Source organism: Oreochromis niloticus, linkage group LG10 (genome assembly GCF_001858045.2).
Source record: "Oreochromis niloticus isolate F11D_XX linkage group LG10, O_niloticus_UMD_NMBU, whole genome shotgun sequence".
Classification (NCBI taxonomy): Eukaryota; Metazoa; Chordata; class Actinopteri; order Cichliformes; family Cichlidae; genus Oreochromis; species Oreochromis niloticus.
The window spans coordinates 30,068,013-30,093,356 of record NC_031975.2 but is presented as its reverse complement, the minus strand read 5'-3'; the positions used below and the strand labels follow the sequence as shown (position 1 = coordinate 30,093,356).

The window sequence follows — 25,344 nt, the reverse complement described above, 5'->3', positions numbered from 1 at the left end:
ACAGCACTGAATCCATCAGATTAACGATGATTTCAGTGATTCTGTTCTTTTAATGCTGCTTTAGCTGCATCACTGCTGACCTTTCAGAATAAAAGTAGCTCTAACAGGGAGGCTGGAACATGTACAGGAGTGTGACCGGCAGCATTTCCACACCAACAAACTGTTTCACATCTGGAAACATCTGCAGTGAGTCCGAGTTTCTTACTCTCAGTTTTGTCTTTGAGCGGCTCGCTGCTTTTGTCCGTCGTGCCGTTGCTGCAGTCGCCGATCTGTGGAGGTTTGTGCAGGCCGTTGGTCCCGCATGCCACCGCCTTCAGGCTGCTGCTCCAACCTGCCGGCTGCGCACACGACCATCGCACCAGGTCCTCCACCCGCACCACCATCTTCCTGGACACTGCCAGAACTTCATCCTGATCAGACACAAACAGAAAATTCAGCGCTGAAGTAATCGTCTCCTTCTAACCATTTAACACTCGACAGGCCGACATCGAGTCGCTGTACTCTGAAGGCACCAAACCTGGATTGAGCATCACTTTAAAAGCAGAAGGCGAGCGTGAGTAAAACAAACCCCATCAGTTTGATTAAAGTGCTGCTTTAAACATCGCTCTACAGCACCTGTCAAACTATCACCTGCCTATTTGTGTTCAAACATGGAGGCAAACAGAGAGCTGAACGTGTGCAAATAGAAGAAAACGCCTCAACTGGTTTGTCGCTGGAGTCTTGACATTTACGTGAGGACATTAAAAAAAAAAACCCTGGAGAGCGAGGGAGATAAGACGGAGTCGGCTTAAAGATTTAAAGCAGAGAGTTTCTAATAAATGAACCAGTTTGAACTAAAAGGGAGAAACCCTTCAAAATGATTCTCTCCAGTAAAAAAAGATGATTTGATGTTTAAAAAGCTGTTTGAGGCGCTGATTTAACACCGACAGATCCTCGAGGGTCGGCCCTTCACTAAGCTTTCTTAGTTGGTATCATAAGATTTCTGATACCAACTTGTGACAGGCAGCACCGCCTTTCCATCCAGCTGAGATCCACTTTAACGTCTCGTCTTTGTTAGCGCCCGTCTCCATTAAAGTGTCCTTGATATTTTGACACTGCTGAAGTTCTAACCACAGGCCCTCTGGCTCTGCGACAGGTCAGCTTTTCATGTTTGTCTTGACATTTAGAGTTGCTGCTCAGAGACACGTGATGATGTGTAAGTCAAAGTGACGCAACACCTGAAAATGAAAGAGGAAGTTTACTACGGCAGGCAGAAGTCCGTGCACGACTCAGATGTTTTCATGTTTTGGTGAATAACACAGTGCTGGAGCTACATTTAAAGCTTTTCACTGAGTTTATTTAATGTAAAGAGAACAATTATACTTTTGCTTTTGTTGGCATCACTTTGCCTTTGATGACACGGTCACTGATCAGAAACATCCAGTGTGTTTAATGAAAAGCTGAGTTTTCATGTCTTTGTGGGCCAATTATTCACCATCACACATACAAATGCAAACGTTAACCCTTAAAGTTGCCGTTAGATAAAAATTCAGCCCCGTGGTTTATACGAAGGAGCAGAAACTGGTTTTCATAGCAGGCTGTAAACATGTTTATTTCTGCTGAAAATTTGGACGTTTTAAAGTTTGAGTCTGTGAGGACGGACTCACTGCAGGAGCCTCGAGTGAATTTGTTAATCTCAGAGCTCCCAGACTGAGACACCATTAGAATGCTGTTAGAAGCCGACACAATGACCCCACAGCGGCGCGTGCACCAGTGGATGTGAATCTACTCCAGTTAAAGCCTAAAGGGTCTAACTGGCACGCTTGTCCAGTACTATCTGTACAAAAACACACAGCTAAAAGCTACGAAGTTCTAATGTACCATCTACTCTTTCCTGCTCAGTCAGCTGATGTATAAACTCATGATCAGTCTTAGAAACACGCTGGATGTCTGAGCTTCCATTATTTCCATTAAACAGACTCTTTGCATATAATCTTAAACTTGGTTAGAAAGCAACCAGACCTGACCTCATATCTGGTCCTCCTCTGCTCTCATTTGGTTTTTGCCCATCTTTTCATGTCCCTTCAATACATTGAACTTCCTGTACAAACTGTCTGTTTAATGATTCCTTACACGAGTTGTTGCTGTTTTATTGGTTTTACTTTGTTACATTTTTTCTCTGTTTTTGATTCAAAAAAAGGCTTTAAGGGGAATTAATTAAATCCATAATTAATAGACTGTATCAGAAGAATAAGAAAAGTCACCCATGTGCTGCTCTGAGGAGAAATCAGCTGAAGGTGAACTGGAGCTGGGCTGTACTGTCAAGCAATTCCAGTTTGGACCACAGGGTGGCGCTGTGCTCAGTGTAAGCTTTATAAGGTTGTATTTTTAATTAATTTAAAAAAGTTTTAATACAGTGATAAAAACGCTGCTGCACAAACAGTGCACTCACAGGTCTTTCAAAATAAAACAGGGATGAGCTGTGAAGGAGTTTTTAACCTCAAAGCTTCCCTAAACCTAACCTAACCAAGCTACATGTGAAAAAGAAATAAAATGGGTCAAATAATAAACAATGAGCATGGAAAAAAAGTGTAAACATCTGCAGCAGGATCAGAAATCAGCAGCCATCAGGTCACAACACGGGTGGTGCAAAGACCGTGATGAGATCAGCAACTCAGCGAATTAACGCCAACACTCGCCGTGTCCCTGTGGGTTTGAATGAGACACAGAAGCTTAATTAAAAGCAGGCCGTGATGTTATTTTAACCTCAAATCAAACATTAAACGAACGGCACGTTTCTACCGATCTGGCTCTTAGACGTGTTGCACTTTATGCAAATGAGGCCAACTGCAGCTCATTTACATATGAAGTCACTGAAGTTTCACTGAATCAAAGAAGCCCACAAACATCTGAGTCACTGATCGCCCGGTCTGCAGCCGCAGAGGCCTCCTCCCATCCCAGCTCGTCAGCTGTGATCTTGTTGCGTCCTTCAGGCAGAGACAAAAGAGCCCAACCCCCCTCTAAAAAACTCCAGCACCCCTCTCCCTTCCTCCTGGGCTGCAGCCAGGTGAGAGCTGCTGGCAGTCCTGCTGCAGCCAGGTGTGAGCTCATTAGCACCGCAAAGGAGGAGCTCTGCAGGAGTCATGAATAAACAAGACCCTCGACTGAAAAACACGCCGAGCTTCCACATCTGAAATCACTCGTCCTGCAAGGGGAGACGAGAGACTGAGAGGCAGGAATTTATTTTTCATAGTGTAAGAGCCGTGTTACACTTCCTGTTTCCTTATCTAACTCACAACACGTCCTGTCCTGCACCTCAGCTGGTTCAACGAGAACGCCGAGCACACGCTCAGCGGATAAAAGCCACTCTGCTAACGTCAGCTAATCGGCTGCATAGATAATGAACACATGAAGCAGCGTGTAAGCGTCACTCCGGCACTTCTGCCTGCTGCGTCCAACACCACCAACGAGTCCTGAAGACTCACTGAGGCACAAACCGTCAATACCCGGCTCCAAACGCTCCTCAGGTCCCAAAATCAGAAACACAGAGGAACCGCTGAGCTCCAATAAAACCATCATCATCATCATCATCATCATCTCAGTCACGCAGGCCTGGACACTGGTCAGGGACAGGGCTGGGTATCAATTTTGATTTCTATAACTGATTCGATTCAATTCTGACTCAGACAATTTTCACAGATTATAATTCTGATCATTTATCATCACATATCCATATTTTATATCTACATATAAGACGAAGCGGACACTTATCAGACTTCAGAGGTGTCAGCATCACAGCAGATGACTTTGGGTCAAAGTAACCGAGGATAAAACAAGAAAAACATGAAGGAGATAAACTCAAAAAAATTAATTAATAATAAATTTTTAAAAGATTCTGCAGTAGAACAAAAACTGAAGAAAACCTGAATCAACATATAAACATGACCTGATGCTGCTGAAGTGAAGCAAAGTCACAGAGGTTTGATTAGAGACACAGCTGAGAGTTCTGCAATTTGGCATCATTTTAAAAAGTTTCTTTGGTATTGAACAGCAGAAATGAGGCTTTCTTGTTGGAGGTCATTTAAAAAAAAAAAAAAAAAAAAACAGCGGCCGACAGCGCTGTACACAACGGTAGACATAACAAGCAAGTGAATAATGCAGAAAACAGATTTTTATGGTAAACTGGTCCCTGAGTACACTGAGAGAGAGCGAGCTGTGCAGGAAGTGTGATTTTATCCTGGCGGAAGCAAAACTTCTTCAGATGTGAAGTGTAGTTTTGATCTTTTGCTGCTGGTTCAGTGAATCTTTGGTCTGAGAGACGAAAGCTGCAGCATCAGAATCTGTGAGCTGTCGGCTTTCAGCCCTGACGGCGTGAGAAAGCCGACGTCTCACAGATTCTGATGCGTCGGGTCCGTTTTGTGTTCACGGTTACTGTTTTAGCTGTTTGGCGGTTGTTGAAATAGTTTTGTGAGCTTTAACCTGAGATTCTGGCATTTCTGGCAAAATACATTTATAACTAAAAACCGATTCAGGATTGAATGAATCGATTTCGCTTTATTCAAGCTGAAATCGATTTGAATCGGGAAAATCGATTTTTTAAACCCACCCCGAGTTTGGAACCACGTGAAAACCAGCTGCTGAGTGGTTGAGGATGAAACTGGCTGTGATGATGCTGCACTGAAAACCGTTTTCTCACCTTCAAAATAAAAGTTTTCTTTGTGAAACATGTTGGTGGCAGCAGTAAGACAACTTTTACTTTGAAGGCCAACATCCAGTTTATGTTTGCGCTGCACTTCCACAGTTTCAGTGAGAAGTTGGGAGTGTTTGCAGACAAATTGTCGTATTTCATGCAGACTGTGGTGGACCAGAGGAATCACAGACAGGATGTTGGTGCAGATTCGTATCCATACTGTGTTTGACAGCCGGCTGTCGTGTGACCAAGTTTACCATTTTCTGTATGGCTCCAGTAAGACTGGATGTTTAGTAAAAAGGAAACCTACAGAGAGCGGTGACGTTTGGTGGGTTTAAAGGGTTAATGAACTCCGGTTAGGTGCCTACAGAGCTGTGGTTAGGTCAGAGGTCGGCCACCCGTGGCTCTGCAGGCCCTCAGCTGTAGCTCCCACAGGCTTTGTGAGAAAAGAAGAAGTGGTAATGTAATTTTAGGGTTTTTTCCCCTCATATAGTTTTAAAAATGTTGTCATAAATGCAGTTTTGAGCTCACAGCTCCACATGGGGTTTAAATGACAGGAAAACTGAATGCAAAGATGATTTCAGGTGTATTTATTACTGTGAAGGTCTACAAATGACCCACGTGCACTGCAGACACACACACCCAAGCAAAATCTCACAAATCTCACACACTGTCCTGACAAATGAGCAGCTCTAACTGCTCTTTTACAGATTAGAAATTCAGCTTTCTGATTAAACTTAGTGAGTTAAAGTAAAAATCTCTCATTTTAAAAGCAGCCAGTCCCATAAAAAGCTGTTTTCTGCAAACATCTACGTCTACGGTGGAATATCTCCACTGAAAATGTGGAAAATTTGGTTGCAGACAAGTCACAGGATTTACATTTGGGTAATGCATTAGCCTCATTCCCAGAGGTTTCTTTTTATAATGTGGAGGCTGAGCTGCAGCCTGCATGTGAACTGTGTTAATCAAAAACACATCTGACCCTCTCTCTCTCTCTCCTCTGACATCTGCTCGTTTTTTAATCCAGCACTTGTGTATAACTCGTGCCTTCAGACACCAGCACGTTCATTAAGCTGATCATGAAATGCTATCGGGCTGCGGAGAGCAGCGAGCAGATGGAAAATATCGTTAAGGTTTGCTCCTGAATGCTCGTTTGTTTTAGCAGTACAGAAGAAAAAAGTCACATTAAGACTTTTTTATCAGCACGAGGAGACGCCGTCCGAAGGTCAGCCTGCTCAGAGTGTTTGGATTAAAAAGAGAAGGAGGCAGTGTTCCTGTGACAAGGTTATTAATGGATGTTGTTGAAGCCTTTCCCAGATTACACGAGGGGACGCTCACTCTGCAGGAATTACAGTTTCCTTCTCGGCAGTCATGACTCTAATGGCGTCTTCTCCGCAGTAGAAGCTGACGGAGACCAAAGATGGAGATTAAAGGGTAATCATTAGAATATTTAATGAAGCCAATTTTACCTTCATACTACAAATATTTGCAGTTACAGGCCCTCAACATATAAGATGGTGAGGCGTTTATTTTTAATTCATATTTTCCAGCGATTCAGGATGTCTGTCCATGATTTTCAAATTAAAGCTCCTCCAGGACCAGGATGGATGGAAGTCGACTATATTTGAAAGTTATAGCAGAGATTTTCATCACATCTGCGATTCAGCCATCAGTTTTCTATCCTCAGTTATGACCACGAGCTCATGGCCGAAAGAACGAGATGGTGGATGTAAATAGTGGAAATGAGTTTTTCTTTGACGCGCTGCTGGACGCCATAAGCTGGTGTCCACCTCCCGAGAAATGTAACTACACGTCGGGTTGAGGCCGTCTGCAGCTGTTGTGATTGGCCTGTTCAACACCGTCGATTCTTCCTGCGCACTTTCGGCTTTTTTCCACAGCAGTGTTTGAATTTAAGCTTCAGAGCTTAACAATCATCGCCTCAGTGTACGGATTCAACGAGATCCATTCTGACGTGAGGGAACGTACAAAGACGTGGAAAAACCTCAGGGACGTAGCTTGGTTTGGTTACGCTGTAGGCTCTGCAAAGACTCCCTGCAGAGGTCTAAATCACATCGACAGGAGAACTCGAGGTGGTTCGGGTATCTGACTGGGATGTCTTGAGGGCACGTTCAGGGGAGCTGTTCCAGGTGTGCTCCGAGGAGGCCCCGGGAGATTAGATCTCCTGTTCGGGTTGGAAATGACTCAGATGAGCTGTAATAGGTGCAGTGATTCCTGAGATTAGGGACAAAACAGGTTTTAATTTTCTAAAATATATTTTTTGATTTTTCAAAAACATGTTAACATATAATTGTTACACAAAGTTTTGGCTGTCTCACCATGTTTTGGTACAATCTCCCAGGTGTAACATTTTTTAATAATTTATGTTTTTGCTGGAGAAGTGCAAGGTTTTTGTCAACACCGTCAGACACAAAGAAATATATTTTAAATTAAGTTGTTTCAGCTATTCTGACTATTAGCAGCTTCTCTATTCTATTGTTTATGCACATATGTTTTCGAAGTAATTATACCACATTTAAAAGTAAGATTGTTTTGGCTTTTTTATTATTAGAGTTACAGTCATACATATTTTCAGAAGCTTGTATTTAATCTCTATATGAAACAATCATATTTTAGCAGCGTGCAAATGACACATTTATTGAGAAAATTACATATTTTTATTGGAAGATCATGAGGGAGGAAAATATGTGGTTCTCCAAAAGAGAAAAATGAACCAAAACTTCATATTATGGAGTTGACAAGGTGCTGACGGTGGTGACACACTAGTAGAAAACAAGATATTATTTCTTTCTAAATGACCATTAAACCTTAACAACCTTTGTAATATTACAAAGACACATCATGACAATTCTGTTTTTGCACATGTCAAGTTCTACATCTTAATAGTTCACCAGCAAGTAGCTGCCTGCTCCTCCTTGATTCCTAAAGTACTCTGTGGTTGTGTGTTTAGATCCTGCTGGACTTTCTCTCCTTTTGTCTCTCTGTGCTTCCAAAACCTTCTCTTCTGCCTTTTTTCTCTTCCTTTCAGATCACTGATGTCCTTTATTTTTCCCCTCTTTCACTCTGTTTCTCCATCTTTCCCTTTATGAGAAACTCTTTCTTCAACTCGGGCTGGCTGTTAATTTTTTTCTCCTTTTTTCATCATCCCTGTTCCTTCTCTTCCGTTCCTCTACTGACAGGTTCCCCTTTGCTATTCTAGCCTGAAATGTACCATTTTGTAATTACTATAGTTTTTCTGAACCTGATGCTTTTTTACAGATTAAGGATGAATATTCACAGCACAATTATGCATTAAGCAATAGAGATGCTATCCAGCCATTAAGTCTGACGTCATTAGCTGTTTCCAGGTCCAAACTCCGCTGCAGATCCCAAAGTCAAAGGAACTCTGCGGCATCACTGAGAGTTACAAACTGTCTAAATTCTTTCATCTTTAATAAAATGATCAGTGTGGCTGCTCTACCAGGTGTAACATCCAGGCATCCATGAAAACAGGATATATGAAATTTAACAGAGTTATAAGTTAGATTGCTTGTTTCCACCTAAACATGATACACCAGCTCTGCTATCACTTCCAACATAAATGAAGACAGAAAACTAAACAGCAGTGACGTTTGTAGGGTTACTAAAGTTGGGCTAGCTGGTATATAATGATGTGCTACGTGATCACTAGCGACACAGCTATGTTAGCATAACATAAAGACAGTGAAGCTGGAGGATGAACGCTAACTTTTTTCCACTTGATAAAAGTTAACGTGAGGGTTCCCGATGGTTAGGCTGACAGTGATCACTGACTGTTTTTAGGGGCTTGTTCAGATGTAATAGAACAAGACAAAAAGCATTAAAACATTTTAACAGCACAACAGGCTTAATAAACACAGAGTAGTTTAGGCCCAGAAGCAGGATTCATACATCATCACTTAAAGACCAGCTCTCGGGGCAGAGATGGCTCAGTAGATGGAGTGTTCGCCACATGATCGGAAGGTTGGGCGTTCAAATCCAACGAACAGCGGCTATCCTGGATTGGTAGCTGCCCACTGCATCACTGAGTGAATGGGTTAAATGCAGAGGACTAAGCATTTTCCTACAGTTTCAACAATGAGATTCAAGATGAGGAGAATTTGATAATATTTGACACATCTGTGAAGCAGAAATATCAGTGAAATACACAGGAAGTAAAATATCTGAAATATTAATAAAAATAACTTAACATAATTGATGAAGAGCACACTTTTGTGACATTTGTCAACACCATTAGAAAAAGGGTCAACACCGTCAGACAAAAATCCTGATGGTGTTGACAAAACACCCTACTGTCTCTCATAACACATGTTTTTCTGACAGAAGCCATCTTGTTTTTCATCAGATGCTTATGGCTTCTACAATCTACCTAAATGAAGCTCTTTTTACAAAAAAAAAAAAATAAAATCTTGCATTACATCGACTGTGGTGTTGACGCACTATGGTGGTGACACAGAGTTTTATCAGAAAGGTATGCAATAAATGGCATGTGTATCAAACAGGAAGTGGTAAAGGGGTCCTCAGAGTCTAAGCTACCCACAATAACTCCTGATTTTTTTGTACTTTTAAAAAATCTGATGGTGTTGACAAAAACTCTGGACACGATTTTAATCACTTAAAAAAAATATGTAAAAATACATTTTCAATTGCATATTTTGATATTATATAAGGTATTGACTTAAATACTTAGTGACGAGAGCCATGATGTTAATTTTACATTATTTTTAATTTTTTTTCTGTATGTTAATATTATCACACCTGCTTCTGGACAATGGATTTTTAAGGTACGGATAATGTATTGTACCATTTAAAATAAATATATATTTATAAAAAATACAAAATCATACTTTTGTTGTATAAACGTTGCCTTGGTTTGTCTTTTAGGCAGTTGGGTTATCACCTGTATGCATATTTTTAACCACAAAATTGGGTTTTATCTGCCGGACATGTTTTGTCCCTTATCTCAAGAATCACTGGGTGACGAGTGTGAGGGAAGTATTGATATCGATCCAGAGAGAATCAGGGTCAGAAGATGAGTCTCGTATTAAAATGTTGGTAAAAGGAAATTTCTTTTAAAAAGCCACCTGTCACACAAAGTTTACCCAGAATGCACTTTTTACATTTTTCCTTTGGTGAATTATCAGAAATCAGATCAAACAAGCTTCTGTTTCTCTGCATCACTGACTTCAAACTGCTGCTGTTTATTTAAAGCATGATGCTGATCCTCAGACTTTGACTTGGATCAAAGTTGATTTGTTTGCAGTTTTTAGCTGAGTTTAAATGTGTTTTTAAACCTGATGATTACACTGGGATATCTCCTGCATTTCTCAAGTTATCAGGATTCAAACATGAGGTAAAGTTTATACATAATGCTACTTTCATAGACAAGGTCACCAAGGAAAAACAGATAAAACAATAAATCAGACACAGACGCCACAAGGTCAGATACATAGTTACCCAAAGGCTTCAGCACTCCCGTTTAGACCAGTTCTAAACCTCTGAATCCAAAACAATGAATAACTGAGGAAAACTCATCCCAGAGTTTGTGAGCCACCAACTCGAGGGCCCGAAGTCCTCGTGTTTTAAAACTGAAGGGATCGATTAGGCGAGTGGCTCAATAAAAGCTCTGAGATATACTCTGCGCTTTAACTCTTTACCCCCTGAAAGCCTACTAGGAGTAACCCTATGTGAGCTGAGCAGCTTCTGACATATTTCAGGCTGCTAATAGAACCAAACGACCCTTGGAAAAACCTGGAAACTATTCTAATGGTCATCAAACCACAACTACATGGATATACATGCTGAGGGGTCAAAACTCGTCTTCATGGGGGAAAGAGCTGAACGTTAAAATTGACTCTGAAGCCAACATGAAGCCAATGACGAGGCTTTGAAGCTGGAAAGATACAAGATCAGCATTTTTAGGAGAAGCTGAGATTTAAAGATGACGTGTAAATGAGGAACAGCAACAGTCCAAACAAGACAAGATGAACGCATGAACTATTCGCAACAATTCCACCTCAGAAACAAACGTGTCAGTTCAATTCAATTTTATCTATATATATGAATTTATACATCACATGTCCCTCTATAAGCAAGCACTTTGGCGAAAGTGGAAAGGTTTGTAGCTAAAAGGTCAGATGTTCCTAGAAGCTGGTGGAGACCAAAAACTGGCAGTAAAAACTGGGCTAGAGGTCAAATAAATCCATCAGTCTGGTGGGAACCAGACACAGAGATGAAACACATTAAAAATGAGCTAAGGAAGCTGATAAAGACCAAAAACAGATGAGAAACTAAAAGCTGGAGTTGGCAGGAGAGCAGTACTGCAAGTTTAAATCCATAAATAAGAACACGGAGGCTGTTACAGCCTTAAGCATCATCAGTAGCTTCAGGCCGTGGCGGCGGTGTGGTGGCTGCACTTCATATAAATAAACTGACAGGGAGGTGACTCACCTCTCCGTGCTCCCTGGTCCGGCCCTTCGGTGTGTCCTCAGGCAGGAAGTAGAGTCTGGCACTGGCCAGCAGGTGGTGCCGGGTCTGGTCCTCCCACAGTAAGGTCACCTGATGCACACGAAGGACACAACGGTTATTTTTCAATGTTTCTGACTGATTTATTACATTTACAGCCTCCACACAGAAGCATCAGCCTAAAAACCACCGACTGCCTTCGAGCTGAGTCGCTGATACCGAGGCCCTAAATATTAAACAGTCTGTCCACCATCAGCTTTATCAGTTATTACAACAGAGCCTTTGAATTTGAGCCTTTCACACCTCTACTGTGCACCTGAAGATTAAGCCTGCAGGAACTCTTTGTCCCGGCACAGGCGGCAGACAACATTACGCGAGCGTGCACGGAGCTGAAACGCCATGCAGGTTTGGAGGTCAGACGTGATTCTGGGCCAATCTTTCAGGAGAGTTTTTGTTTGGCTTCACTGGGTCATGCAGAGGGAGTCGGACCGAGCACAGCAACACGTGAAGCCCCCGACATGAGTTCAAGTGATTTTTTTACAGCGCAATTACTAAACTGTGTTCTGTGGTGAAAAACAGAAAACATTTATTTAAGACATTTACCTGAACATAAATACTCCTGAAACTGCACACAGTGTTTTCTAAGAAAGAGAAACCAAAAGTTCTTCACATTTTATGAATGACTTCATCACATTTAGACGAGCTGCTTCCTGGATCGATCCTGCAGCCTCCCTGTGGCCTGGTCCTGATTCCCATTTCCCCTCCCAGCATGCAGCTGGTGTGCAGCCAGCTCTGCGTTTGTGCCTCTGCAGAAGCTGCCCTCGTTTCAACAGGTTTCAGATTCACTATTACAAACCATTATTACACTTTAAAGGCTCCTCTGCAGCATTTACAGAATCACAATCAAAGCTTCTTCAGACTGAGTTTTTGCTGAAATGACATAACATACTCAGGCTTTTATTAACAAGCAATAATAAAAATAAACAGTCTGACAATTTTCTTTGTCACATGTGGCGCTCAAAGTAAAGCTTTTCTCTAATACTTCTATTAGAAGCTGGTGGAGACCAAAAACAGAGGAAACGCTGAAACTGGGCGAAGGTTAAACCATGAAAACCAGAAGACAGATTAAAGACGGATTAAAGGCGAGTTTATTTTCTTTTAAGGTGTCGATTGGCCGAGTTGAAACACTGAAGCTTAAGCCACAGAGAAAAATGCTAATGAGCATGTGCAGAAGCTATTGAAAGTTTTGACTGAAGCATTTATCCATCTCTCCTAACCATCAAAGCTGATTGGTTTAATGTGCTGACTTCACTTTGGATTAAGAGCGCGACAGAATGAAAAGTAAGCAGCAGGTTAACGTCACAAAAATAAGAGGAAATACATTTAAAGCTCTGAGCTCCACTGTTCACGAGGGGCTGCCAAACATAAGTGACCTGGCTTAAAGGGGGAGGAGCTCAAACAGCTTGTTTCACACTGGCAGCTTACGGCCCACCTGCCTGTGGAGTGACCGATACAGCCTCAGTATGTAGGAAGCCTTTTACAATCACCTCTCATCCTTCATTAGCTTCCATCAATACCATCAGCCTAAATACAAAGTAATCTCATCACACGAGTGCTCACTGGCTCAGCCCACGACCTAAATTGACTAAATTTAGCCTCGCTGTGGGACTCAATAAAACATGATAGTAGTCTTGATTAGCTCACGTAAGGCAGGAAGCAGGAAGCAGAGCAGGATGGCGACACATCATCAGCGCCAACTCAGCAAAACACTCAGAAAAGGAGTGAAGTTTACATGACATCAGTGATGTCACACACATGCATTATGGGAAGTGTAGGACCTCAGAGGCAGGCACTTTGACCTGGCTGATGTTCTCATCTCAAACTAACATTAGGGGCTGTAGCATCAGTTTCTGTGCTCGTTTAAAGGACCGATGCTCAAAACCCCCAAAACTTCAAACTTTTCACGTTTTTGTTTCAAAGCGAGTTTTAGCTTTTTTCTCCTCCTGTAAGCTCAACACAGAAACAGCTAATATATTCCTGTTTCTGGCTGCTGATTGGCTCTCTGGGGGGCAACAGCGGGACAGCCGCCATCTGTAGTGTTTCGAGTTCTCCCACAGTCTTCATATCTGCTGTCCTTATATGAAGGCTTAGTGGCTACGATGCTAAATGCTAACATTCATATTTATATACACTGGCCATGCCTCAGTGATCCATTCTGCTCAGGTCCAGCTCCTTATTTTTACTTTCAGACTGCAATAGGAAACCGTTTTAGCTCCTCCCCCTTGTTTACAGTCTTCTTCTGCCCCTCGTAACCGCCTCTCAACCGCCTCGGTGAAGCTATCTCACCTCGGCGATGCACACAGGATCCTGCGGTCCACAGCGGATGAAGTAAAACTCGCCGAGTTTCCACAGCTGGACGGGCCCGTCGGGTTGAGCTCGGCTGCTAACCGACTTGTAGAAGGCGTAACTGCCTCGCTGGCAGGAGGGAGCACCCAACCACTGAGAGACAGAAAACAGCAGAGAGAGTTACAGCCTGAACCTCACCCCCACAGGAGTGTTCTGCAGAAACACTGATATCAGGAAAAAATATTACAATCATTTAAATTAATGTAAAAGACACAACAATCGAATAACAGTCAAAGAAAAATCTGCACATTTTTGTTTTTACAGGTAAAAAAAAAAAGAAAAGGTGATTTCACATTTAAAAATGTAAAATATGTTTATGAAAACAAATTTATTGACATATAAGAAAGAAGGAGAAAACATCATGATGATGATGAATGACTGTTTAGCACTTATCAGCCCATCGTTGAGTGTCCCAAAATTCAAACTGAAAATCTTTTGTTTAAAGTTAATCTCCGTCCTCATTTTAATGTCATGTGCATGTTTTTGTATTTCTAGGTGAGAGAATGTGAATGCACAGATTTAACTGGATCGGACCTTCAAACCTGTAATCTGTGTCTCAGTGAGACTTCCTGTAACATCACACTGCACTCAAGTGTTTTAACAAAGAAGTCATTCATAAAAACCAAACAGATCTGAGAAAACTTTATAAAATCAGCTGAATTTTTTCGCTGGACATTAACGTCACTATATTTCATGACTTGCGATGGGTACCGGTGTCCGGTGCCATGATGGCACCGGTTCTGACATAAACGGTAGTAGCCAGACCGAAAAGCAGCGCACATTTCGGTGCTTTATTTTTCCTGAGCCAATTCTAGCCAATCATTTTACGTTTCCGAGGATAGTAGGCGGGGCCAGGTACGTACGTTCTTTTAGAGCAGAGCTACAGATTAAAAACGCCCAAGGCGAAGCGGTCAAAAGTCTGGCTGTACTTCACAGCAAAAGATGCAAACTCAGCAGCCTGCAACAAGTGCTTTAAGCTGATACTGTGATACTGTCAAAGGAGGTAACACCAGGGGCGGATCTAGAAGGGTGGCATGGGGTGGCAAGTGCCACCCTAAAATGATCCCTTGCCACCCCAGTTTTGCATATGACAGTGTTGTTTATTAAAATAAGATAGCATTAACAGTTTGAGCGTAGTTACAGTCAACAGTGAATATAAATGCTAAAACTGAATATATTGCATAGTGTCCCCCCCTCCACCATTAACAAATGGTTCAGCCCATAGCAGGACCGGCTTTTTTCTCGTTTTCAGTAGCAAGCGATGCTTATGATTGTGCCAGAACACATTTTGAACAACACCATGGGAATTTTGGATTTTACACAGGTGGTTGGATGTTACACTCTGGAAATGGAAGGAAGGTGAGTGTTATTAACCCTCTGTGGTTCACGGACACGCTGCACCTCCAAATCACATGACTGATCTAAGCTGACATAGCAACAAGCTGCAGCCACGCTGAGTCTCTGTTTCAGCCCAGATTGAAAATTCGGACTTCAAAGTTTTTAAATTTTAATTACAGGCCAGTAAATCCAGAGTTATAATATATATAAGCCACGCCTTTTTCTAAATACTGTCGTCACGTTTGTGTGTGTGTGTGTGTGTGGGTTTTAAGCGTTTTCTAAGGACAGCGCGAAAACAGTAAAGAAAGGAAAAGAAGCCACCTCTTTCCTATTGGTGGAAAATGCACCATGTCGACCAATTTAAAAAAAAGTCAACGTGGGATTTTGTTGTTTAGGAAGAGGGGAGAGTTTTGGGAGTGACGGTAACGGCAGCGAGACAGAGCGAGCGAGTGAGAGAGAGAGAGTTTTAGATGTGGGAGATTTGTGACGTTTAGTGTGGAGTGTATACTTAGTGTGTTGTGTTGTCTTGTGTAGCTGTTCTGTTGTGTAGTCGTTTTGTTGTGTGTGTCAGTGAGGGCACTAATGAATGTCACTAAGGCACATTTGCAACGTAAACAGTGTCACTAAGTAGAAAACCAGCGGAGTGATACACCTGCTGCTGTCAGGCCTGCAGGTTTGTCCCTGTGCTCTTCTGTCTTTTGGTGGACAAACGTTGTTTTTTTTTACTGGCACACATCATTTGTGGGGCCTCTTATTCCGAAACCATTGTTCTCTCATTTTAGTTTTAGTAATAGTTTTAAATGGTTGTACAAAATGAAAAAAACAGCAGGTGTATTGGCTGCATTTTTAGAGAAATAGTTGTATATGTTTACAAAATGTAGAATTTATATTTGCATTTCAAGTTATAAAAATTTACTCAACGTGTCTGTGGCTTTTTTTACAGTAAAAAAATACTTCTAGGATTTTAAGTTCTTTGTGTGATTTCAGATCAGTAATACTAATGCAGTATGTCAGTGAAAAACAACTAAATTCAGTTGAGCTGAAAAGATACCGGTTGTATTTCAGACCTCAGTGGGTTAATCCAACAAATCATGAAAAATTAGGTTTAAATTTTTGTTCATGACAGTGCAGATTTCTGACATTTTGTGTAATTTAAGCTGTAACAATGTGACTGTTTTCTAACAAAAAACAGTGTGAAACTTAAGTTAGACTTGTGTTTGTAAATGAACCGCCCCATGTTGTGTAGCTTTCTGGATTTTATACTTATTGGGCTACATATTAATTTATTATACAAGCTATACAGTACATAACATCAAAACTCACATGTTTTATGTAACTAAAGTCTGTAATTATGTGGGCTACAGACAATAATTAAGTTATAGACTATAACGTGTATACTTACTGGATTTGAATCATTTTAACCATATGTAACCACCTGCATATGTGTTTGGGGGGAAAAATGGCTTTGATTTTGCCACCCTAAGAAAATTTCTCTAGATCCGCCCCTGGGTAACCCCTCAAATCTGATGAAACACCTGGAGACGCATAGCGTTTTTTTTTTTAAAGCCGAGAAATGCGCCGTGTTTGATAGCTTGCTGCGAGACCTCACGCCGTGCACATCTACTGCGGGTGTGGTGCCTGTTATCGGACCCGGAGTTAGCAACATCCCCCAAAAACCCGAAGAGGAGAGTCCTGGCCCCTAGCCCTGCCAGCGTAGCAGAAATGATGAGGATGACGATGGCAGCAGCAGCCGTTCTCCTCTGCGTGAGTAGCTTCATGTTGTTCGTGTGTAATTAACGTTGAGTACGCTAACCACGTTATTACATTAATGCATGTAAGGTGAACTAGCAAACACCGTCATAGTTACATGCGGCTGTCTTCTTGTTTGATGGCAGATACTCCCTTCACCCTGGCCAAAAAGGCTAAAATGACCAAAGAAAAAGTGGAAAACAGTTAAACATGAGAGGTTTTTGGACCAATTTTGTGTTCTCCATTCTTTAAGCACCGGTTTGAGCACCGTTTAAGCACCGGCACCGTTTCAAAAGTACCGGTTTGGCACCGGTATCGGATAAAACCTAAACGATACCCATCCCTACTTGCGACCTTTGCACAGTAAATATTTTCAGAGTTACAGGACGTTGAAGTGTAACACGTTATCCACTGAAATTTCAGAGCTTAAAAACACATTTAAACTGCAATAAAATCAACTCTACACAAGCTAAAGGTAAAATCTGCTCTGAGCGTCAGCATCACGGGATCTGTCGGAGGAAGCAGTTTAATGTCCGTCTGAAATAAGCTTTGGTGTCCTGGATCTTTGAGCCGCTCAACTGCATTCTGGGTAAAATCTAAAGGTTCACAGCTTCTGTGTGGTTAGAAACCAGGCTCATCTTCCTGCTGTGCAGCCGTCTCTGACGGCCCTGCAGGCCGTGATGCGGCGGGAACACCGTGTTCGGTGTAATAGTTTAACCCATCCAGGAGAATTTCCTCCCATCGGGAACCACAAAGTAACCTGAAGCATGACTCAGCGCTCCGCCCGGCGACGGCTGTGAGGGTAAACCCGACGCTTCAAAGTACACCAACAAACGGCTGACATCATCTGTTATAGCCGCCAAAAACCTCCTGAAACAACTCCAATTTCTCCAGTTTTGTGTCTTATCAAAGCCCTCATAACCAGATCGGCAACAAAGTTCTGGACACACAAAAAAGGCGGCGCGGATCGAACCATTTTAAAAACAACCTCCGAACACGAGCACGTTTTTCTGGCAAGCCTTTAAAGAGCTCGTCATCGCTGACGCAGCTCCTGGCAGGAAAACGAGTCACACGAGCGTGGAGCAACTCCTGCAGGTTAAACTGGGTTAAACAATCACCGAGGCTGCAAACCAGCCCGCATGACACACTGCTGCTCTCCCAGTCCAAAAACAACAGTCTTCAGACCTTATTCCTGTTTTTTTTTTTTTAAATAATTTCAGACCCATAAACACATGAAGCCTCTTTGAAGTCAATAAATGTTGTGACAATTCACTGACCTAATATTAGACTTGCCTGATACCTCAGTGATGGAGTCAAACTCAAAGGAAATGCCTACACAGAGCTCAGAGTCCTCCCCACATTTTCAAGGGCGTGTTTGAGCCATAAACTCTGCACATATCGACACTTCTGACGATGGAGCCGTGCCACCTTTCCCCGCGTGGAAACTCCACTCAGAGACGACACTGTCAACATGTTAAACATCTCTGCGTGAAGGAAGCGTTCAAAGTTTGATTTAAAATGCCAGAAACTCACTGAAACATTAAAAACACACAAACAGCAGCTGGAGCAGCATTTTCCTGCGGTTTTACTTTCTCTTTCACCTGCGGCAGCACGAAGGACACATGTTTAGGAGAAAGCCACCATAAACTCATCTGCTGTAGTTAATCATCCAGCCTCTGTAATGTGCAGGGTTACTCCAAACTGTTCCTGCTAGCGGCTCCAGCCATGTGACCAAGTCATATTCAAAGGTGTGAATCTGATTGGAGCCAAAATAAAAACTCTGAGCTCAACAACTTTTATTAAGTCGAGTTTATGACATCATCACCTGTAGATATGTTGAAGCAGATATGCTTTAACATGAGAGGCTTTGCATGAACCAGTGTGAAATAATCCTTCTTTTGACTTATTTATACTGAGCCTTGGTGCAGAGCCCCAGTTCATGTACCGTCCTGAAAGAAGCCACTTAAGCTTCTGCCTCTCTTTAACCTTCCTGTGGTGTTCGGGTCAAATCTGACTGGCTACCCCTCGTAAAAAGGAGGGGGGCGGGGCCAGAGAACTTCTAAATACTTACAAACACCTAATCTCTGCACTTCCTGTTTTGAAAACTTACAGAAAGAACAAGGGCTCAGTTTCATGCAGTTTTTTTTTTTAGCTTTGTATGATGTCACAGAGACAGGAAATCCCTCATTTGGTCGTCTCAGGATCTCAGCTGTAGAACAACAAAGTCAATTCTGTGTGATAAACATTTTTATTCTGGAAATATTTTGGTAGAAGTGTCTGAGAAAATAGATAAAGTTAAATAAATAAATATATTCTAGATTTTAGACAAGTGTCCTTAGAATATACAGGATGTCACAGCAGGCGCCATTTTAATTTGGGGCAGGAAGCCAGCAGCTGTGGAGGATTTCAGTGACCTTCAACCAACAAAACCAGCACACTGAACTTTCTGTTGGGCTTTAACTGCACACTTAAGTCATCCTTTGTAAAGAAGCGCCGCTCAACAAGGATGCAAATCTTTACCTGACCAATCAGCACGCGTTAGCAGAAACTAACGTTTCATTGGTGAAAGGACAGAAGTGCAGGCTTTACCCAGTTCAGACACATTATCAGTTATATGATATTCATGTGATATAAAAACAGTGTAAGCCATGAAACTTACAGAGGGGATTCTGGACGAACCCGTGACACAGGAAGTCCAGAGACTTCTTGAAGTTTCAGTGGGTAAAGTTTGAACTGTTTACCTCATCTGACAATGCCGGGTGAGAAGCACCTGACCAACACTCAGCAAAGGAGTCTGATAGGAGTCATGTGATTCAGACAAACTCATTTGTGACCAATGACAGTGACGCTGAGTTTCTGAGGACATGCTGAACTTTTCTGTCGGTAAGCTCTGCCATTTTTGCAGCAGTTAGCTGCCGTTAGCCTCTGTTGGTACAACTGCTCTTCTCCTCCACCGAGACGAGCTAGTCGGAAAAGAGAAGCCCTTCACAGCCGCTGTATTCAAATATGGTGGGACAACATGGCGGCTTCCACAAACCTGCTTTAAGTTTATGACAATGCATTTGTTTGTTGAAACATGTAGTCCACACAACTACGTTATTTATGAATAAAATACATCTATTTATTTTTTTTATCTATTAAATAACCTAAAAAAAGACTGATTGCACCTTTAAACTCTTTCACAGTGTTGAAGGGTGGAGCTAATCTAAACGATCACATGGCGAGAGGCGGAGTTCACCGCGGACAGGTCGGCAGTCAGTGACAGCCTGAGATGAACACCTTTGGGAAATCCCCTCGTCTTTGTAAAAATAACACAGTTTGGAGCTGAGTGTTTGGCTCACGGGGATTAAACGTTCACACGCTGACCTCATTATCTGAAACTATAACCATGTTTAATGTGAACATCCACTATTGTTAAAGTCTAAACAGACAGATGGAAAACCTGAGAACGCCACGCCTGCAGTCCTGGCACAATTCATTCTGGATGAGCTGGAAGTTTTTAGAGCGGTCTGATAAGGAATTACAATAGTCCGGCCTGGAAATAACAAATGCACGACTATGTTTCCTGTCTGAGACAGGATGTTTCTAATTTAGACAAAGAAAGCTGAAAACTCCCTGCACATGAAGTCTCTGATTAGTGTGAGAGATTTTCTCCAGGACATCATGACCACGTCTCCTCATTTCTCTTGCCAACCTTCCATGTGTCACTGAATCTTTAATGTCATTAAATATAGATAATGTGATCTAAATGAAGCAGAAATCACCCATCTGTTACAGTACAGTAAGAATCGCACCATTAGCCTCTTAATGTGCATTAATAAGCTGTTAATAAGCATTTAATATACGTCTTACCTCCTACGCGGCCGACCCCTCACCGTTCGTGGGTGTTTACACGACAGGAACAATAAATCGAGCACACCTGGAGCACGTTCATACGTCTGAAAGCCAACACTGTCCCCGCCGCTGGGCAAATAATCCCACAGCTATGATTTCACCGTTTCTGTTTTTGTGTGAGAGACCCAGAGCTGAGACTACAAAACCCAAACACACCTCGGAAACCGAAGGAGGCAACTCCACCAGATCTGTGCCCATCAGGAGGGCCCTGTGCTGCCATTTTGGATCCTGGGCCACAGCTTCAGTCAGCAGACTGTGTGATTATTCCACACCGATAAACCCACAGGAAAAGGAAACGTGCACCAACAACCTCGACTCAATTCAGAACATAAATATTCATATGAAAAAACAAGTTTCCAATCTGCTTTTTGGATTAAAGTTGCTTCAGAGTGTCTCATTCAAAGACGCGTTAGAGCGTTGGACAAAGGAAACTCCAGCTCACGCACTTCTGATCAAAGTTTCAGTTCAGGTTTTAGCTTCAGATCACGTTATTTTTATTAAGATCAGAGAGACGTTTTGCAGAAGTGGGCTTCTGATGTATAAATAACCACACAACTATGTTTATTTTCAAACTATTACTTTCTCCACTGATAAAGTCATCTTTATAAAAACAGTCACACAAGTCTAACTGTTTGATACGAGCCTATAACAAATACATGGTGCTGATATGTAAGATGTTTATTGAATTTATATCCAAAAAAATAAAATATTTTATTCTATTACAGGTCACAATGTAGAAAAGAATAGTTGGCATAACCTTTTATTTCTTTGTCCAACAGAGTGAAGCTGCAATTTACAGATGTCCCCAAACACATCAAAATAAACCTCCCGGTTTCAACAGTTTTCATCTGTTTTTATGTGTTTTTGATAGAAACTGTTCAAAGTTTAAATGATGATCTTTATTGTTTTAAGATCGCATTAACGACATCACAGCATCGTAACCCGCTTTACGGCATCCGCCATTTTGGCTTAACGGGTGAAGCGAGCAGAAGCGGAAAACTTCTGTGACCTTTAACCATCACAAACATCTGCCTCGGCCACACACCTGGATGCTTCTGTTAGCCTTTGCTATGCTTATAACATCTCGTTATCATTGAGCGAGGGTGTGCTGTGGTAAATCCTTAACCGACCAATCAGCACGCGTTAGCAGACGGCTAGTGTTTGATGGGAAAAAAAGCTTCATGGTGAGAAAAAGGATGCGAGTGCTTCTTTAAACTGGACTTTTTGTGTAGAAGTGAGCGGTTATCATTATTATTTTAACTGTTGAGCTCCATTCACTGCTGTTTATTGAGGCCTCACTCATGAGCGCTGTTAGCTGAACTGCAGCTGTTTCTGTTCAGTGGGATTGACAGGAAGTGGGATTAGCACGATGTAGAATAGCTTCCTTGATCGAGCGAATGATTCAGGTCACATGTCACAGAAAACCAAACACACTTACAAAGTAAATTAACATATTTCCATCTTTCAGCATTAGACCAAAGTTTTGTTTTTTAAAGGAATGTTAAAGAGCTCACAGCTGATTTCAGGGCTACATTTATGCAGCATGGGGTTAAACCTGAGGTTTAAGAAGCATTGCGAACGCATCAATGTCAATGAATGACTCAGAAACATGCCTGTGTGTGTTACATGTCCTTAAACGCAGCTCTGCACTACATCTGGTCCCGAAAAACAAATCCAGCATGTCTGAAACACACTGGATAAAGACAGGCGAGACCGAGACGTCTCTAATTATTAGATTTTAAATAACCTGCATCACTTCTGCAGAGGGAGATTTTAGATTGTTTGATGGCTGCAGCTGGAATTTCAGGTGAAGGTCAGCAGCACAGACATGTAACATGTCACAGAACAGACAGCAGATACATGACAAACAAGTATTTTGACGTGCAGAAGGTGACGATGCACACGGTGAAAGATTTGTCCGTTTTGAATGCTGACTGTTTGTTTGAAGGCTGCATTCCTGCCTAATCCCCGAGTCTTCTAGTTCTAAATTAGGCAGCGCCTCGTTAGCGCTCAGCAGCTTCTGTTAGCTACCTTCAGATACAGATACTGGCTCCAAATGAGTCGTGTTAGCTCCTTTAGTCATCATCACTGAAACACAATGATAATTGTAAGTATAGATGTGAGCAGCTTAATATCACAGAACATGGACAAGCACCACTTATGTGAGAATTTGGGGGAATATCTGCTTAAACAGCCCTGCTAAATTGGTATGAACGTCCATTTCCTGCATTAATTGTGATTTATTAGAGGCGTAGCTGCTTTGTATTCTCAGTTTGGGAGATTTCTTTTCTCTATAAACCGACTGCTCATTTCAGCTCTAGTTTGAGCACATTTCTCCTCAGATTAGTGTTGTTTAAAAAAATCAGCACAAAAAAGATCACACAGGAGGGTTCATGAAAGCATGACTGCATTTAAAGATTACTTATATGTTGTTGTGTCCGTCACCAAATCCCCATAAAACAAAAAAAGACCAGATCCAATAACGTATGTGTTTCGCAACACTTTCTGTTTGTGTGCCTCTCGGCACTGCTGGTTCCTGAAGACGTAAATCTTTAAAAACAGCAGGATGATAAAATGAAAGGAAAATGCACGCATGCTGTTTTATGCAGAACGCAGCAGACATGCTGATCTAGATTTTACAGCACTACATGGAAAATACTGCAGCTGTAAAAAAAAAAGAAAAAAAGAAAACAAATGCTGCTGTTTGCTGATACTGAATCCATCATCCAGCCTCCACCGCTCTGTGATCCCCGCTCAGAGCTACAGGCCAGAAAAAAAAGAATATCTACAACAGCTTTGAATGAAACCTAATATGCTCCCCACAGCTGCAGCATGAAAGCTGCAAACGACCTGAAATATTCAGCAAACATTTCTCCCTGACAGAAACAAGGCTGTCAATGCTTCAGATAATAAATAATCTGCAGTTGTTTTTAACAACAAACTGTCAGCATCCTGTATTAAAATGATTTCATATGAGCTTCCTGTTTAAAGCCCCAAAATATTCACGTTACAGCTGCAACAATTATGTGACTGACCCACAGATATATCTATGTGTGTGTGTCTGTGCACAATGTTGACTTTTCATCATTATGGCTGAAATCTGTGCTAAATAACTGTTGGATCAACAGACAGTGACACTGGAATAACAATGAGTCACAGCTGCCCTGATTGTCCATTTATAGCTGACCAGGTGATACCAGTAATTGATTTATAGTTGACTGGGAGATGAGTTTGTATTAGTCGTCATTACGGCACCACATGGACCTCCTCTGTGATTAAATAAGGCAAATATTCAATTATTTCTTATTATTACTCTGAGAAATGCATTTTATATAAAGAATTTTCTGTATATTTTTAAACATTATAAGCAGTGATACATTTTATAGATTCGTGATCGTCACATAGGTCACTATTAGACACTTTTTATATAACTGCCATTATCTGAAGTTCAGCTAATGTAATGTTTCAGCTGAAGGCCTGTTGGGATTTAAACATTGGGTCAATTATAACTGAGGGTTCAGAAAACTACAAAAAATAAAACATCAGTGTAGAAATTCAGAGTTGACTCTATAAAAGTTGCCACTACAACGTTGATTAAACACACTTTCAGCTATTTTTTGCTATGTGGGTGTGGAAATGTGCAGGTTCATGAAAGCCTCAAATTCTCCAATTAAAGCTTATTACTACATTTTTAAAAATATGTAAAACATTCAAGATTGAAAAGAATAAAGTAAATTTTTTATAATTGTACCATTAAATAATTATAACAACTTCCATATTGGCTTCACTTCTCAGATCCACAAGTTAGCTCTATTTTTAGAGATGCTAAAGTCTGTTAGCACTGAAGCTAAGGTTAGCCAACATTAGCCAAATCAGTTTTCTGAAGCCAAAGTGGCGAAAAGTAAAAATGATTTTCATCAGGAGAAAACTATCATCAATTTATCAAGGCAGTGTTCAGTCTTCATGATAAAAATCCAACCCTGAGCTAGCCTTCTTCTGGCTAATGTTAGCAGGCAAGCTAGTGTTAATTAACACCTATTTTTTATGAGCTAAGCTTTATAAAGTCAACAAATTAATATAAACTCCCAGAGCTAATCTAATAACTTAGCTTTTCATTTTATAATTGTTTTTGTATCAACTAACTTTACTAACCATCACCATATTCAGCTAACTGGCTAACTGGGGCAGTTAGCCAGTTAGCATAATATTAATAACAAGGTTTCTGTATTTAATCAATATTTAACAGTATTTAATCTAATACTGAGGTACAGTTAACTTGTCTTTTCAATGTTAAATTACTTCTCTTGATGATCAACTTAATTTTATTTGTTAATACCCTACAAAAACATAATTAAAAAAACATTTAAGCAATAGAAAAAAAAGTTTCTAATGAATTTTCAGTTAATCGTGTAATTTTTCAGTTAACCCTGTGTAGGTAATTACAGTATTACAATACACTTCACATTTTAGCCGAGTCTCTCACTAAATTTGTATTTGTAATATTATATACAAATAAAAGAAGAAGATTACAATAAGCTGGATTAATGAATATTAAGTTAGTAACATCGAAGTATATCAAAGAATCAGTGACTTTCCGAAATAAGTATTATGGAAACATTTGGGAAAATTTTAGGCTGATTAATTATGATCAAAGCACCAAGATCCCCTTTATATCACTGACTAAATATTGAACTGTCATTACAGACAATTGAATAGTAGGATTATATAAACATCTACAGAGATCTTTAAAAAGTGTGATCAATCAACCCTAACAAAACCCCCCCCCC

General features: G+C 41.1%; 1 protein-coding gene across 1 annotated transcript in view; it reads right to left on the bottom strand.

Annotated features, from left to right (window-relative positions):
* Positions 1-25,344, bottom strand: part of zgc:77151 (AT-rich interactive domain-containing protein 5B) — a 43,010-nt gene that overhangs the window by 8,400 nt on the left and 9,266 nt on the right. The window contains exons 2-4 of the mRNA XM_005472323.4: positions 13,517-13,669; positions 11,156-11,263; positions 206-410 (exon numbers count right to left, since the gene is read on the bottom strand). Coding sequence (XP_005472380.2) covers positions 206-410; positions 11,156-11,263; positions 13,517-13,669 — 466 coding nt within the window. The remainder of the gene's footprint in view (positions 1-205; positions 411-11,155; positions 11,264-13,516; positions 13,670-25,344) is intronic.